Source organism: Nycticebus coucang, chromosome 14, assembly GCF_027406575.1.
Source record: "Nycticebus coucang isolate mNycCou1 chromosome 14, mNycCou1.pri, whole genome shotgun sequence".
NCBI classification, from domain to species: domain Eukaryota; kingdom Metazoa; phylum Chordata; class Mammalia; order Primates; family Lorisidae; genus Nycticebus; species Nycticebus coucang.
Genome location: NC_069793.1, coordinates 30,396,962 through 30,414,354, shown reverse-complemented (window position 1 = coordinate 30,414,354; position 17,393 = coordinate 30,396,962). Strand labels below are relative to the sequence as shown.

The 17,393-nt window shown below is 39.8% G+C and overlaps 1 protein-coding gene across 1 annotated transcript in view; it reads left to right on the top strand.

Moving 5' to 3' along the window:
• The window catches only part of CAT (catalase), a 43,892-nt gene extending 26,833 nt beyond the window's left edge, over nt 1-17,059 (top strand). Inside the window, exons 10-13 of the mRNA XM_053561135.1 lie at nt 2,728-2,858; nt 13,446-13,553; nt 15,881-15,964; nt 16,296-17,059. Coding sequence (XP_053417110.1) covers nt 2,728-2,858; nt 13,446-13,553; nt 15,881-15,964; nt 16,296-16,361 — 389 coding nt within the window. The 3' untranslated portion in view covers nt 16,362-17,059. The remainder of the gene's footprint in view (nt 1-2,727; nt 2,859-13,445; nt 13,554-15,880; nt 15,965-16,295) is intronic.
• The last annotated feature ends 334 nt before the right edge of the window (nt 17,060-17,393 follow it).

Below are 17,393 nucleotides of genomic sequence, written 5' to 3'. Positions count from 1 at the left end.
ATGTTTTCTTCCTAAGTGAAGGTAGTTGAAGTCATGTCAATCAACTGGTAAGGTGAGCTCTACTGCATTTTTTTTTTTTTTTTGAGACACAGTCTCACTATGTCACCCTTGGTAGAGTGCTGTGCCATCACAGCTCACAGCAACCTCAAACTTTTGGGCTTACGTGATTCTCTGGCCTCAGCCTCCCAAGTAGCTGGGACTACAGGTGCCCACCACAACGCCCAGCTACATTTATCACATTTTTGATTTTTTTCTGTCAACTACTTTTTTTGGGTGCCATGTACAAACAGCCTCTAGTTCCGACTGGTCAAGCAGAATGTTTGATCAATGTACTTTCCTTTTAATATTCCACAGTTGGTATTCACATAGATCTCAGTTCTTTTACTTTCCTATTTAGGACATGTGTTTTGGTACTAGGCTGCTTACACCAGTCCTTTCAGAAATTTTACTGGTGATAAATTATAGCCATAGATTTCTATAATCAAAGTTATTTTCTTTTTTTTTTTTGTTGTTGTTGTTGTTGCGGTTTGGCCCAGGCTGGGTTTGAACCCTCCACCCTTGGCATATGGGGCCGGCGCCCTACTCACTGAGCCACAGGTGCTGCCCAATCAAAGTTATTTTCTATGATTAAAAATATTAACACGTGCCCTAAAGAAAATTTGGAAAGTATAGAGGAAGGAAAAGAAGAAAGAAGAAAAGCTCACTTATGGCTCCAGCATCCAAAGGTCATAGCTGTTACATTTTTGCTGTATTGCTATTCTGTGTTGTGAATATTTTTCGTACACTTAGGATTATTAGGCATATATAAATTTGTGCCTTGCTCTTGTTTCTGTTATCACTAAGCCTTTTCATATATTTAACAAACTTACGTGCTTATAAATTATATTATGTGGTTGCGATATTTCTGATCTCTGAGGTTTATAGAGGCATGAGGTGTGTTATTGATCAAACTAATCAATACTTTCTGTGTCTGTCTTCTGCATTTTTATACTTCTCCTTTCTTTTCATTCATATTCCTTGGTTGTCCTTTCTTTATGGAAATTGTTTGAGAGGTTCATGTATATTTTGAACTTCTTTAATGAGTAATTGCTTCATGTTTACCATTCTTGTTTACCATTATAGTGACATACTTATGAAAAAACTACTTAAGGATCTATTTTTACCTACCCTTTGCCTAATTTTATTTTATGTTTAATTACATATTAATTAAAAATAATATATTATTTATTATATATTATGAAACAATAATATATATATTGTTTCAACTATATATATAGTTATAATATATATAATTGAGGGCACAAAGAATGAAGTTACAGTGTTTGCATTTGTTAGGTAAAGTGCCTCTTATAATTGTGTCCCACCTTTCCAAAATTTAAAAGAGCATTTGGGCTGTGCTCTTGAAGCTCTATGAAAGAACTTAAATGATTCCACTATTCAGTTCCTAAAGACAACTGCCATTCTGAGTAAAGGTCAGAGCTTATTTGAAAATAAGAAATTTGGAAATAATGGAACTTTGAAGTTAATTAAATAGGCACATTTCAGAGTTCATTTTTAACCCAGGCAACACTATGATGGCTGGTTGTGGGAGTGTTTTGCTTTTTCTATGAATATGGCTGAACTAGGACGAATTTCTTGGGCTAATAAAGCTTCACAAATGTATTGTGTCCTCCCTTCCCCACACACACATTTGGTGCCTTGGTCAATGTGATAGATAGACATCTTGATTATCCACTGTAGATAATCTCTTCTGGCTGAGAGCTGGGTGACATTCCAACCCCAGACTGGTTTGCTCAGACCACGTAACATGTTTCTGGGCCACTCCTGTTTGGGCAGAGTTTGCTCAGACAATTCCAGTTTCTGCTAATGTCAGCCAAAGCAGGATGTAGTGAGGACAGTAAATATGTTGAAATGAAAAAAAAAGGCTCATAGTTTATTTCAAAAGTCATAGAAAATGTTTTGATTGTATTTTTCACTATTTCTTTCTGTAAGAACAGTTAAATGAGTTCCAACATACTATAAATACTAAATTTTAAAAAATCTATTTTTTTTTCTTATCTGTGGAGGGACATGAAAGTGTCACTAGAATTGAATAAGGTCACCATGGTAAGTGAAGGAGAGATACCCTGGGAGTGTTAAAAGCATTTAAGGAAGAGCGAAGTGTGGTTCTGCAATGGAAGTACTCTGGGCTGGAAGAGACAAAACCCCAGAGTTCTTTTAATCCTGACAGTGCAGCAGCTGGTTAACATTGCAGCACTCCATGTTTGGGTCTATAAACAACACCAGAACTTTCCATTTGCTGCCAAGAATTTTGTGATCCAGTGTTTGAACTGAGCACAAGTCGAAATGAAACCCTCAAATTTGAAATGTGTCTTTGGGTCTCATCTCCGTGGTGGCTAAATCAAACCTGTGTACATTTATGCTTATGTTGCTAAGCGTCAGATGACTTGGTAGCTGGGCCATTTGAAGTCTTGAAATGGACTTTGAGATCGCTTCATTAAGACTCCAAGTGAGGTAGCTCAATGAGAGCATTCGGAGGATGGCAGGACTCAGCAAGAATGTTAGTACCAGCTGTAGTTAAACCTAGAAGTTACAAATAGTATGGGTGTGTTGTGTTTATGTCTGCGTCTGTGTATTGGATTAACACTTAAATTTATTTCTTATCACATTGACTATTTGCTGTATTCATCATATTTCTAAGGGAATCCTTGTGGTTTTCTCTTAAAGGTGGTGCTCCGAATTACTACCCCAACAGCTTTAGTGCTCCCGAACAGCAGCCTTCTGCCCTGGAGCACAGAACCCACTATTCTGCAGACGTGCAGCGCTTCAATAGTGCCAATGAAGATAATGTCTCTCAGGTAACGGCCTCTTTGCTGTGTGAGTCACTTGCTAATTCTCCTTGTCAATGGCTGCATGTTTTTCTCCTCTTAAAGCGTCTAATTTGTCTAAAGTTGAATTCAGGAAAGACTTGTATCTAATGCAAATCAGACAATTGGGTGGAGTTGAAGAGTTGTGTTACCGTGCTGCTCTTTTTGTTCAAAGTTTATTGAAGGGATACTGTGGGTAGGGGCAGTGATCTCAGGCGGTCTAAGAAATGAACAAGCTTCAGTACGGCCACATCTGAGAATCGGGACAGGACAGCCCAGACTCAGTGGACCAGAACTGGGGACCTAAAATAGCCCTAGGAGCCTCGATTGCCAGAGTGTGGGGGTTTCCACTGTAGGTCATGCCATTATGTCACTTAGCTGCTCCCTATCTTGTCTACTTCTGTTTTATTGTTGGGGCTTGGCCATGACCGTGACCTAACCTTCCTTACGGTTTCTTTCTTCATGTTTCTCTTCTTCCACTTCTCCTCCTCCTCCTCCTCCCCTCTCCTCTCTCCCTCCCCATCCCCTCCTTTCCTCTCACTTTTTACTTCTTTTCTCAATGTATCTGTATCAGATTCTAGAGAGACAGGGTCTGATCGACTTGGCTGGTGTTTTCATCCCAGGTTGCACCACTAGCCGTGGGTCAGCTTTACAGCTAACTGACCTGGCCTGTCCTCCTCTAGTCAACTGTGGCTGAGCCAGAGCTGCTTTCAGTGGATATAGGTGGGCAGCTGCCGCAATAATATGTCTACTGCAACTTATACCACGCATAATAATGGAATAAAGTTAAAAGTATAATTGTTCTAGAGCTCTGGAGTTGTTTTAAAATTTAGTATTGAAGTTAGAGTAGAACCTATTTCTAGTTCCTCAGTTTGTGAATGTGAGTTCCAAGTAAAATATACTTAAATGCATGAATTAATTCATTTTGAGGATATCTTTCTTTTAAAGGCATTTAGATATGTACAAATATGCGTGTATATATATGAAATTATTTTGTGATAGGATATAAGCCATATTTAGATGCACTTAAAATAGCTCCTCTAAGCCTTTTATATAACTGCATTATTTTTGGTGATGGCAGATGAAATCAAGTATATTACAATACACTCCCTGCCTCTCAAAGAATTTTGCCTGTGTTAAGTCAATATAGGTATTGAACCAGCTCATACAGACCCTACAAAAATTGGTTAGATAATGAGGCTATTGCTTATACATTAAAACTCACTAAATGATCATTCATATTTTATTGAGAGATTGTCTTATGACTATGGGACTCATGCTTTTAAGTAGTCACAGTACTATTATTATAGGCTCATCACACCATTCTGTCATGGGAAGAGTCACATGAGAAACACATAAGAAGGTTCAGATTTATTCTCCTAAAAATGATTCACTTGGACTTCCACTTTTGTCTAAGAAAGACTAGCTTGTATCAGATATATCTTCTTGTGGAAAATGTTGAAAAACTGGACAAAATAGAAAAACATTTGTCTTAAGGCTTTGGAGAGCTAATAAAGCAACAAAGATTTAAGGAACCAAGATCAAGATAGAAAAGAAGTACAAAAAAAAGTGCAGAGAAGTAAACTTTACATTTGGTGACCTTTCCTCAGCAGGCATTTATTAATTCGTAAGAACTGGTCAGGAAGCTGAGCAGAGTTTACAGCGGTCTCATGGACCAGAGGAATAAAAATTAGAGTTCCAGTTCTGCTAAGGAGGAGACCCTCTAGTTACTGCCCTAGTAGTAACAAGGATTCAGCTGAAATCCCTGTAGGGCCAGGCCTAGGAAGAAGGGCAAACCCAGAATAAACTTGCACTCATTAAACTGAAACATAATTTTGCCTCAGCTCCCATCAAACTGTATTAAAATGATCTTTCTCTTCCCTAACTGTCTGCCAGAAGCAAATGTAAATTTTTCTCTGGTAGAAAATAGAACCTCAAATTATTTCTAGACCTTTTCATATGTGTACGTCCACCATTGAGTTATAATCAGGCATACCTAACACACTAATACCTTGTGACTGACAATTAAGAGGGAACTCCCCCCAAACTCACAATAGAAATAAACCTGCTGGAGATCAGAAATAAGGGAAATGTCGGATGCAGGTTTTAAAATCACTGTGACTAATGGGTTCAAGAAAATAGACGACAGCCTGGAGAATTTAAGAAGAGAACGTTAATCTATAAAAAAGAACTGAATAGCATACTTAAGTAGAAAGTGCAGCACCCGAAATTAAGAATGTAGTACAGGGGTCCTCAAACTTTTTAAACAGGGGGCCAGTTGACTGTCCCTCAGACCGTTGGAGGGCCGGACTATAGTTTAAGAAAAAAAACTATGAACAGGGCGGCACCTGTGGCTCAGTGAGTAGGGTGCTGGTCTCATATACTGAGGGTGGTGGGTTCAAACCCAGCACTGGCCAAACTGCAACAACAACAACAACAACAACTAGGCATTGTGGCGGGCGCCTGTAGTCCCAGCTACTCAGGAGGCTGAGGCAAGAGAATCACTTAAGCCCAAGAGTTTGAGGTTGCTGTGATCTGTGTGACATCATGGCACTCTACTGAGGGTGATAAAGTGAGACTCTGTCTCTAAAAAAAAAAAAAAAACTATGAACAAATTCCTATGCACACTGCACATATCTTAATTTGAAGTAAAAAAAACAAAATGGAAACAAATACAATATTTAAAATGAAGAACAAGTAAAGTTAAATCAACAAACTTACCAGTTAAATCAACAAACTTACCATAGTTCCAATGGGAACTATGGGCCTGCTTTCGGCTAATGAGATGGTCAATGTCCGGTTCCATATATGTCACTGCTAGTCGTAACAAGTGATGCAAGTGTGCATCAGTTAGTCTAGATCTGGTTGGAGCTTTCAGATGTTTCATTCTGGAAAAAGTCTATTCACAGACATAAGTGCTGCCAAAGATGGTTGCCATTTTTAGTGCGTGGTTCCTGAGATTAGGATAATATGTCTCAGAGGGGAGAGATGCATAGAAATTAGGAAGGCTGCTGACTTGAATGCGTCTTTCAGAGAGTCACAATTCTGCAGTTCAGCCAGTTCCATTTGGTAAATTGTATCCACATTTTCAATGTCAATAGAAAATGAGTTACGGAAAAACTTTATGTCCTGTTCATGGAGATGAAGCTCTTTAAATCTAAATTGGAACTCCTTTTGCAACTTTTCTGGTGAATCCACACATGTTTTATTTGGGAATGCAACCAATGGATTTTCCGCTAACAGATTTTGAGTTGTGGGGAGATGGCAGAAATTTTCCTCCTTCACTTGTTTGATGAGGAGGCCTAATTTTACTTCATCTGCTTTCACATGTGATTGCATATCACAGATGAGCTTCCCCTTTCCTTGAAGTTGCACATTGAAACTGTTGAGTAGCTCTGTTACATCTGTCAGAAAGGCAAGGTGCAATTTCCATTCTGTATCATTGAGCTCTGGTACTTCTTTGTTTTTTGAAAGCTGAAAAGCTGTAATCTGTGGAAGTAAGTCATAGAAATGTTTCAAAGCTCTCCCTCAACTCAGCCAATGGACTTCTGTGTGGTATGAAACATCTTCACAGGCAACATTTAGCTCAGACAGAAATTTCTGAAATTGTCTGTGGTTTAGTGCATTACCTCTAATGAAGTTAACACAAGATACACAGTTTTCATAACAGTCCCACTTCAGTGATTTACTACACAGTGCTTGTTGGTGGATGAGGCAGGGTATGGCTATTAGATGAGAATGGTTATGTTTGTCCATCTCTTGGTTAATGCGAGCAATTACTCCTTTCTTAGACCCCACCATGCTAGGAGCACCATCAGTTGTCACACTGGCTAGTTTTGCCCAGTCCAGCTCAAAACTATTCACAGTTTGGCAAACCTTTTCATAAATACCCTCTCCTGTAGTTGTTCCTTTAATGCTTTGCAGTGCAGCACAAGCTCTTCTGTGACTTTGAAATAGTCATTCATCCCACGAATAAAAATTAGAAGTTGTGCAGAATCACGAACATCATTACTTTTGTCGAGTGCCAAGGAAAAATAGGAAAGTTTTTTTGCAGAGTTTCGCAAATGCTGATACAAATTGTCTCCCATTTCTTCAATCCTTTGTGTAATTGGGGGTCCTGAAAGACTCACTGTACTAAATAAATCGGCCTTCTCTGGACACATCTCTTTGACAACAGAAAGAAGGCATTCTTTTTTTTTTTGTGGTTTTTGGCTGGGGCTGGGTTTGAACCCGCCACCTCCGGCATATGGGACCGGCGCCCTACTCACTGAGCCACAGGCGCCGCCCTAGAAAGAAGGCATTCTTTAACAAATTCTCCCTCCGCAAATGGTCTGCCAGTGCACGCTGTTAGCTTGGCAACTTGAAAACTTGCTTGCAGTGATGAAGCATTTAGCTGTTTCTGCTTCACAAAAGTATTTTGCTGAGTTGTCAATGTATATTTCAGTTTTAATATTTTACCTTTTCTCACTTCTCCGACCAAACAATCATATTTATCTTTATGTTGAGTTTGATAGTGTCGACGCAAATTGTATTCTTTGAACACAGACGCTATATTCTGGCATATCAAACACACAGCTATTTTCTGGTACTGCATGAAAAAGTAATCATAAGTCCACTGTTCGTTGAATATCCTACACTCTTGAGTCAATTTTTCTCTTTCTTGATATCATTGTTTCCTAGGGATTCCAAATTGCTATTAGTAAAATACATATATATATATATACACACACACAGTGCTCCAAAAACAATATACCAGCAATAACTTTGCCCACACAGAGACATATAGACTGCACTGCCCATCAATGCAGTCTGACCAGTGCCCATCAATGCAGCCTTACCAGTCCACATCATTTCAGCCTCACCAGTGCCCATATGGTGGAACTCTGCTTTTACCTCAGGCTCACACTGGTGCCGTGCAGGAACAGGCACGATTACAGAGCCAGTTCCTCCACCACCTTTCCAGTTCACACTACCCTGTGCGAACCACACTGCGATCTGTGAACTCGCACAGGAATCTGATCGCATGGGTGAGAAGACCCATGCGATCAGATTCCACTGCAGGAAAAAAGAAGGCACGTATATCTTTTTTCTTCTGAATCTAATGCAAGTTCAGCCATACAAGCATATGGCTGAACTCGCACTGCTCAGAGATCACAACAGTGTGAACTGGGGCTTACACAGCACACAACATACAATATCATACACAGCTGAATAGCAATCAGAATATAAATGCACTTACTGGCAATTAAATTGGGTTTCCTACTCCTTGGCTGTCTACAGAGCTGGATTAAGTTCCCATGGGGGCCTAGGCAGATTACCAGTTTGGGCCCTCCATGCAATAACACAGCACTGACCATTTGCATTTACACTGACCACTGACCATTTGCGATAACACTGACTGCTGACAATTTGCATTAATACTGAGCGCTAACAATTTGCATTAACACTGAGCACTTACAATTATCATTACCACTGAGCACTGACTTATTTGCATTACCTCTGAGCTCTGACCATTTGCATTACCTTTGAGCACTGACAATTTGCATTAGCACTGAGCGCTGACTATTTGCATTATCACTGTGATACAACCCCCCTAGAAACCACCCCCAACCAACTAACCAACTTAAAAAAAAGGCTCTTCTAACTTCAAAAAAAAGGCGCCCCCATCTGCAAAAAAAACCCTCCTAACTTCAGAATAAAAAGGTCCCCCTTAACTGCAAAATAAAGGCCCTACTAACTGCAAAATTAAAAAAAAAATAGACCTCCTAACTTCAAAAAAAAAAAAAAATCCTAACTTGTTCTTACCTTGGTCCTTAGGCAGCAGCAGGCTCTGGACAGGCAACCTGGTGACTCCTCCGATTACACCAGAGACTGAGAGGAGGAGTCGGAGAGTAGGAGGGGAGTCGGAGAGTGTGGGGCACAGTCCACACATGCGCACTGTGGGCTGGGATGAGTGGGCTGCTAAGCAGGATGGCAAAAACACCCAGTGGGGAGAGACAGAGAGAAGGAGTGGAGTCGGAGAGTTGGTGCACATTCCACACATGCTCACTGCAGCCCGGGACGAGTTGGCTGCTAAGCAGGACAGGCAGCTGTGGCAAAAACACCCGGCGGGTCGGATAAATGTCCTTGGCGGGCCACATGTGGCCTGCGGGCTGTAGTTTGGGGACCCCTGATGTAGTAGATGGGTTTTTGAAGGAGGTTGACACAGCCGCAGAGGAGGATTAGTAAACTGGAAGACAGGGCAGTAGATATGATCCTGACTAGCGCATAAAGAGAGAAAAAAAGATCTCTTCATCATGAGACTCCACTAAGAGATTGAAAAGGTGAGCCGCAGAGTGGGAGAATGTATTTGCAATTCATCTAACAAATGATCTGTATGCAGAATACATAAGGAACTCCTACAGAGCAATGTGAAGAAGTTAAGACAACTGAACAAAAAAATAGGCAATAGACTTAAATAGACACTTCATGATGGAGGACATCCAAATGGCTGAAAAGGTAGTTAACCTCATTAGTCATTGGGATATACAAAGTAAAACCACAAAGAGACACCATTTACACATGTACGAGAATGGCTAGAATTAAAGAGTCTGGTCATACTGAGTGTCATGAGAATAAGAAACAACTCCCTTGTCAGCCGTTTGGGGAAATTGTTGGGCAGTGTCTATTAAATGTATGTGTGCCTTGTGACCTAGCAAGTCTGCTGTCCAACTTATACCCAATAAAAATGTGTACATATGATCACCAAAAGACATTTATGAGACTGTTCATATTACCCAAATGTTCATTAACAAATGGATAAATATCATATTCTCACAATGTATACCAGTGGAAATTAATGAACTACTTTAATAAGCAATAACATAAGTGAATCTTACAAACATGACATTGAGCAAAAAGGCCAGACTAAAGAATGTGTAGACTGTATGATTCCATTTATGTAAATTTCAAAAAACAGCCAAAACACATTTATGATAATTATAAATAAAAATTGCCTTTGGGGAGGTGAAAAGGGGTAGTGACTGGGGTAACTGTGAGAGGCCCTGGTGGAGGGATTTCTGAGATGTGGCTGGTGTTCCATCTTGATCTGTGTGGTTGTTACCAGCTGTGTTCACTGAAAAGTCATTAACTTCCTTCACGCTTATGATTGGTGCCCTTTATTGTAGGCCTTTTACACTTAAAGAGCTTATTAAAGAAAAAACCATTTTCTTACTTTGTAGTGATTAGTAAAAATGCCACATTTCCTTTAAAAGGCATTTGATCCTGTCATTCAGAGTCTATGGTTAAGGTGTGGAGCTGGTAAAATGGCTCAGAATCGTTATCTATGTCACGAAATAGAACAGCTGTCATATTTGTGGAGTCCATGCTGTCCTACAGTGAGTGCACTATACTATAAATAAAAGGTAGCTGTTAGCCAGGCCTGCGAATATGCAAGTCAGATCACTGTAGAGACTTCTCCAGTTTAACTTCTTTGAAGTTCCAACTTGTCTTTCACCTGAACTTTGGTGAACGCTGAAGCTAGGGCTAGGTGATAAAGGATTACAGACTATTTACAATGGAGGCTTCTTAGGCCACATGCTGAAACAGGATACTGTATATATATATATATATATATATATATATATATATATATATGCACATTTACTTCTTTAAAAAAAAAAAAACAACCTCTTAATGCTGTAGATTAACCAAATCTCTGAAATAAAAAGTATTTTGTATGGATTTCATTCAGTGATGTGTTGATAAGTATTTAACAGCTGGCTCTCTGGGGGCATAAGCCCTGGTCTGTAGTGTTTCGTGGTGGAAATATTCCCCAGGGCTCATTTCAAGCAACCAACGTGATGTCTCTGAATCTGCGGCATTGAGAATGATATTCATCTCACTATTATGTGGTATTTCCACCACAGAGAAATGTAAGACATAAATCACCTCAAAAACAGAGATAATACGTATGTAATTATAAAGTAATGTTTTGAGTATTTATTACTTTTGTTTGAACTATAACTTAATTATACATTTAGGTAATTAATTTTTATGATGGTCCTGTTTAACAACTTGCTTTCAAAATTCCTGAAAATTTGGCAATTTTCCACTGTCTGAGCACGCTGGCTGTAGTACTTCACTGGAATTGCAGGAACAAATTCTTGCAATTCAAGAACTGCAAGTTGAAGATGTTTAAGGTTATAGATTGAGGTATAGACTGAGTTTCGAGATGGAAGATTGAGGTATCAGATGAGGCCTTTCTTCTACTTCTTACACATAGAGATGCTAGATTATATATCATCTGATCTTTGACAAACAAGTAAAAGGTTATACTGGGGAAAAGAGTCCCTATTTAATAAATGGTGCTGGGAGAACTGTATAGCCACATGTAAAAGACTGAAACTGGACCTCTTACCACTTACAAAAATTAACTCACCCTGGATAAAAGATTTAAATCTAAGATATGAAATTATAAAAACCCTAGAGGAAAGTGTGGGAAACACTCTTAATGATATTGGCTTTGGGAAAGAATTCATGAAGAAGACACCCTTGGCAACTGCAATAACAACAAAAATAAGAAATGGGACCTCATCAAGTTAAACATCTAAGGACACAATCAACAAAGTAAATAGACAAACTTCAGAATGGGAGAAGATAGTCACATGTTATGAATTGGAGAAAGGGCTGATGACTAGAATATACAAAGAACTCAAGCAAATCAACAAGAAACGATCGAATGACCTCATCAATCCAGGGGCAAGTGGCATGAACAGAACCTTTTCCCAAGAAGACATATGAAGGGCCAACAAACATGAAAAATGGCTCATCATCCCTAATGTTAGAGAAATGCAAATCAAAACCACCTTGAGATGTTGCCTAGCACCTGTGAGAATAGCCCGTCTCAGAAGGTCCCACAGCGGCAGATGCTGGTGTGGGTGTAGACAGAAGGGAACACAGATGCACATTGGTGGGCTTGCAGACCAGTATGGTTTTTTCAGAAAGACATATAGAGAATCCTCACAGAACTAAAAGTAGACCTCCCATTTGACCCTACTGACCCATTACTAGGTATCTACTCAGAAGAAAAAAAAAATGATTTTACCATAAGGACATTTGTACTTAGGACATTTGTACTTGAATGTTTATAACAGCTCAATTCACAATTGCAAAGATGTGGGAAACAACCCAAGTGCCCATCAGCCCATAAATGTACTAATAAACTGTGGTATCTGTATACCATGGAATAATATTCAAAAAAAGATGGAGACTTTTCATCTCTTGTATATACCTGGATGGATTTGGGGAATATTCTCATAAGTATCTTAAGAATAGAAAAGCAAGCACCCCATGTAGTTAGTACTAATCTGAAAATAGTAGACCAACAACTATAGGCTCACACCAGAGAAAAACACAATTAAATTCAAGAAGGGGACGATGGGAGGGGGCTTGATTATTTTTCACCTATCATGTACAATGTAGGATTATTTGACACACTTCTTGGGTGAAGGATTCAATTACAACTCAGATTTTGGTCTTTACCTTATAGAAGGAAATAATGTAACCTGATTGTATGTACCCTCCTCTTAACCCGTAAAAAAATAATGTAGCTGAACTAATAAAAAGTAAGTTCAATCTCTAAGTCCCCCCAAAAGGTATCACAGCAGTATGTGAACATTGGAAGTGTATCTAGGCTCTTGGCATAATGGTAAATAGCAAGAAAGGAGAAACTGCTCACCAGACTGAGCATGCAGGCTGGAAGCGTGTGGGCTCTGGATGGAAGCAGTCAATCCTGAGAAGTTAGGAGTGCTTCCTCTGTGCCGTGCTCAAGTGAGATTCCTGCATTTTTGTCCCATTTAGAACCATGAAAGCCCTGAACTGAGAAACAAGTGGACCAGCGAACCATGTTAGGCCTTTGTAGAGATTACAGGAAAATCACCACATGAAGACACTTTCATAATGAGGGCATATTTGGTACTTTTGCAGAAGACAACTCCTGTTGAATATGAGTCATGGAGAAGAATTACAATACAGACAAGGAAATCCAGTGCCCTGAGAAACTACACATGTGATGGATGGAAGCATCATACACATGGCAATCTGAAAGGAGCTTTAAAACCAATGTACATACAAATTTAAGGAGTTACAGAAAGGAATATTATCATTATAACAATAGGATATGAGGAAAACACAGCACAGGTGGATTCAAAAAAGAACAAAACAGGCTTTGACTCCATGGCTCACACCTATAATCCTAGCACTCTGGGAGGCCAAGGCAGGAGGGTCCTTTGAGCTCAGGTGTTCAAGACCAACCTGAGCAAAAGTGATGGGGTTTTTAATTATAAATCTGTAAGAGACGATAAGGGCATTATGGGAAGCAGTTGTGAGTTATTATCAACAAATGAATTTTTTCTGTTTTGCTTAAAAAAATATAAGGTGAAGAACTTAACACAAATGACAGTTTTAGTTATAATTTAACATTATTCTCAAATTCTGAAAAGTTTTTGATCATGCATTTTGTAAGTGGCATAGTAGGTGAGTTTTGTTTGTAATAAACTGGTCGTTTGATCCTCTTCACTTGCGCTTTTCCCTGAGCAGGTGCGGACGTTTTATACCAAGGTGTTGAATGAAGAGGAGAGACAGCGTCTGTGCGAGAACATCGCTGGCCATTTGAAAGACGCGCAGTCCTTCATCCAGAAGAAAGTGGTGAGTCTCTGTAAGCTCAAGGGTGACATCTGCTGGCTGGGGAAGTCAGCGCAGCCGGGTGGGAGAACCCTTAAAATGAAGCCCCGTTATTGATAATACTTAAGGTAAGAGGACTTAAAAAAAATAGTAGTAATTCTCCAACCAATCTCTGATTATTTTCTCGCTCTGTGTTTTATCCATTATGGTATATCCATCAATCTTCAGCTGTTCATCCAGTATGTACTAATTTATCTAAGTTCAGGGTACATTTTATCCTGTGCTGTTTGAGTATAGCCAAGTTCTGTGCAAGATAGTAAATGCCTAATATCAAAATGGTTTGAAGCCTGTCTAAAGGCTTAATGATATGATACCTTGATCCTTCCGATGTAAACTAGAATTTGCACAATTTCTAGGGTAAAAGTGAGCTACTTCAAAAGGCAGGCAGGACTTTGAGCTATGGTACTAGGGTTATTTCTCGTGGCCAGGAGCTCTGTGAAGCTCTCTCACTTTTGATTTCCTGGTCTGTCCCAGGGCCAAGCTGTTTGTAAATCTAGGAATCCCACGATTCCTTGGTCCCTGATTGCTGCTTCTCCTTTCCTAGGGCTAGCTAGGCTGGCAGCTGTGAGGAATGTGGTTAAGGGTTCAAGTTCTAGCAGAGAGCCTGGTGGTTGCTCTGTGTGACAGGCAGGCCAGGTTTTATCTCGCTTCACTAGAGAGAATGGATAAGACAGCTTGCAAGTAGTGGTCCTGGGCTCGTGCCCTTGGTATTCTCCCTGCACATACGCTGAAGCTGTGAGGCTTCACGGGGTTTCATGGTGCTCTCATCTCCTGGGAGCTCCTGCCTGAAGTATGTGGGGTTGCCCTGCAGGTGCCCAGGTCTTTACACACTTCACTTTAAATTCAGGCAGTGCCCAGACTTATTTTTAAATACAAATCACTGTAACTTGTTAAGTAATTACCCGGGGACAGCTCTTTACATGGCAGCAGCTCACCCCATAGGCATTTTTCTCACAATATCCTATGAAGTAGGTTGTGTGTTTTTAATGGGTTTTTTAGTTTGTTTTTTGGTTTTGGATTTTTTTTTTTTTTTTTGTAGAGACAGAGTCTCACTGTACGGCCCTCGGGTAGAGTGCCGTGGCATCACACGGCTCACAGCAACCTCCAACTCCTGGGCTTAAGTGATTCTCTTGCCTCAGCCTCCCGAGCAGCTGGGACCACAGGCGCCCGCCACAACGCCCAGCTATTTTTTTGTTGCAGTTTGGCCGGGGCTGGGTTTGAACCCGCCACCCTCGGCATATGGGGCCGGCGCCCTACTCACTGAGCCACAGGTGCCGCTTGGATTTTTTTTTTTTTAACCAACGACAAGCAATTCTCTAATTCTTTGGCAGCAACCGAGTGTTCTGTAATTCAGTTCAATTCTGACACTATGTCAGAGCCCACAGATTTAGGGTTCAGCCCCACAAGACCGTTCCTACTTTAGGTGACAAGTGAGGTGTCCTAGCTACCCACACTTCTGAAAATTCTGACTGCAAATTTAAGGATTCTCATGACCTTTTCTCAGGTTTGATAACTTTCTAGAAAAACTCATAGACCTCAGGAAAGTACTATACTTATGATTACTGGTTAATTATACAGGATACAGCTCAGGAATAGCCAAATGGGAAAAATGCATATGGAGAAAGGGCTCAGAGCTTCCATGCCCCTCTGGGGGTACCTTGCTGCTGGCACCTTGATGTGCTCACCAAAAGCCAGAAGCTCCGTGACCCTGCGTTTACGGTCTTTATGGAAACTTTCTTCCATAAGCATGATTGATGAAATCATCAGATGAGATGATTGAACACAATCTCTAGCTCTTCTCCCCACCCTGGAGGTTTGGGGGTGGGGCTGAACATTCTAGGCTTCTAATCACATGCTTGGTCTTTCTGGCACCATCCTGAAGCTATCTAAGGATCCTCCGACCCCAGGAGTCATCTTAATAACATATGAAGTCAGTAAATTCCAAGGATATTAGGAGGTCTATGTCAGTACTGAGGGATAAAGACCAAGTATTTGTTTATTTAATTATACTAAACACATAGATGTAATTGTCTTGCTCATTAATGGAAAGGGCTGTTGAAGCTCAGAGAAGTGAAGTGACTTAATTATCCAAAGTTGTTTAGCCAGTCTGTGTCAGAGTTGTCACTGGACCCCCAGGTCGTACTCCAAGGTCAGTGTTGTTGAATGCTGAGTGGAACTGTCTTCTGCTGCAGTGTCCTTACCTGTGGAGTACGCACTGTGACATGGAACACTGGGGAGTGGCATAGTAGGGAGCGAGGGTGGTGCTTACATTGATTTCTGTTTGGCTTTAGGTCAAGAACTTTACTGATGTCCACCCTGAATATGGGAACCGCATCCAGGCCCTTTTGGACAAATACAACACCGAGAAGCCTAAGGTGAGTCTGGAGCAGCCCGGCTGTGACAGAGGCTGTGTGCTGGATTAGGCTCGCATGATCTGCTTTCTCTTTCGCATTATTCTCTTCTGAGGCCGTTACCTGCAACTGTTAGATTTCTTAAGCAGCTGTTCAGAAACTCAACTGGAGATGAGTTTCTCAAAAAACTCAGCTGCCAAACACAGATACTCTTCATTTTAGCTCTGGACAGTACAAGACAGTTTAAAGTGAATAAATTCTGAATCATTATTTTTATTTGGGTATAAATTAAAACTAGGTAAGTACCAAATTGTTGCCTGTGAGCTAACCTTTTGGTCTTGTTCTCTTAAAACAGAATGCGATTCATACCTTTGTGCAGGCTGGGTCCCTCTTGGCTTCAAGGGAGAAAGCTAATCTGTGAAGCTAAAGGGGCTCAGTCCCTCGCCAAGGAGCTCTGCACCTACCAAGCAAAGCTTAACATTCGCACATGTAACCCACTCATCACTGGAAAGAAGATTCTCCTGTGCTTGATGCACAAATGCTGGATAGAAGATTCTCTTGTGTTTGACATGCATACAAGCCAGTGTCTTTAAAATGATCGTCCAGGTTGCTCTAGCAAATAATGTAATGACTTTAAATGCTATTTCCTGGGGGGAAATGCAGGTTAGGGGTTAACAATCATTTAAAAAACATGTATTTGTCTTTGACAGTTGATTGGATTATTCATTTAAAATGCTTAGGAGGAAAGTTTCTAACTAGAAGTGAGATTTTATTTGATAAGAAAAAATCTTGTTGAAATTAATATGTTTACATATCACCTTATGGCTTATTATATAAAAATATGGCCGTGATTATCCAAGAAGAAAAGATCATGGTGATCCACTCAGAATTTTTATGTTTCTAAGGTTCTTATAGGAAAAACACATTTAATGCATCAGTATCTTCAGAAAAAACTTTAGTATCTTCATGTCTTTATGTCTGTAATTCATCAGGTTCAGTTTTTATTTTTCCACTTGGAATTACATTTGTGCAAATTCGGCATTGATATTCACAGCAGATTGATTTGTAATTGTGGTATTAAATTTTTACAATAAAATAATATGTATGTAGGAATATAAATGGTATTTGATTTCTTTTGACTCCATATATAATGTGGAAATTATCTTCAAATTCTTAATTTGAACATCATCTATATTCAGATGCTTATCCTTAAAAACAAAAATACTAATATCATGACGTTATTATGTTATTTGTTTAAATCAGTCGTCTTTGGATAGCCTTCTAAGATACCGAGAAAATAGCAAATGCTCTAACATTGAAAATTACTTAAATCTCTTGTCCATTAACTTATATGATTTTAGGTTTTGAAAATAGAGGTTCAGACCAACTAGTTATTTTCTTTCTTCTTTTTCTTTAAACCCATATTTGCCTATGAAAATGCGAAAATCACATG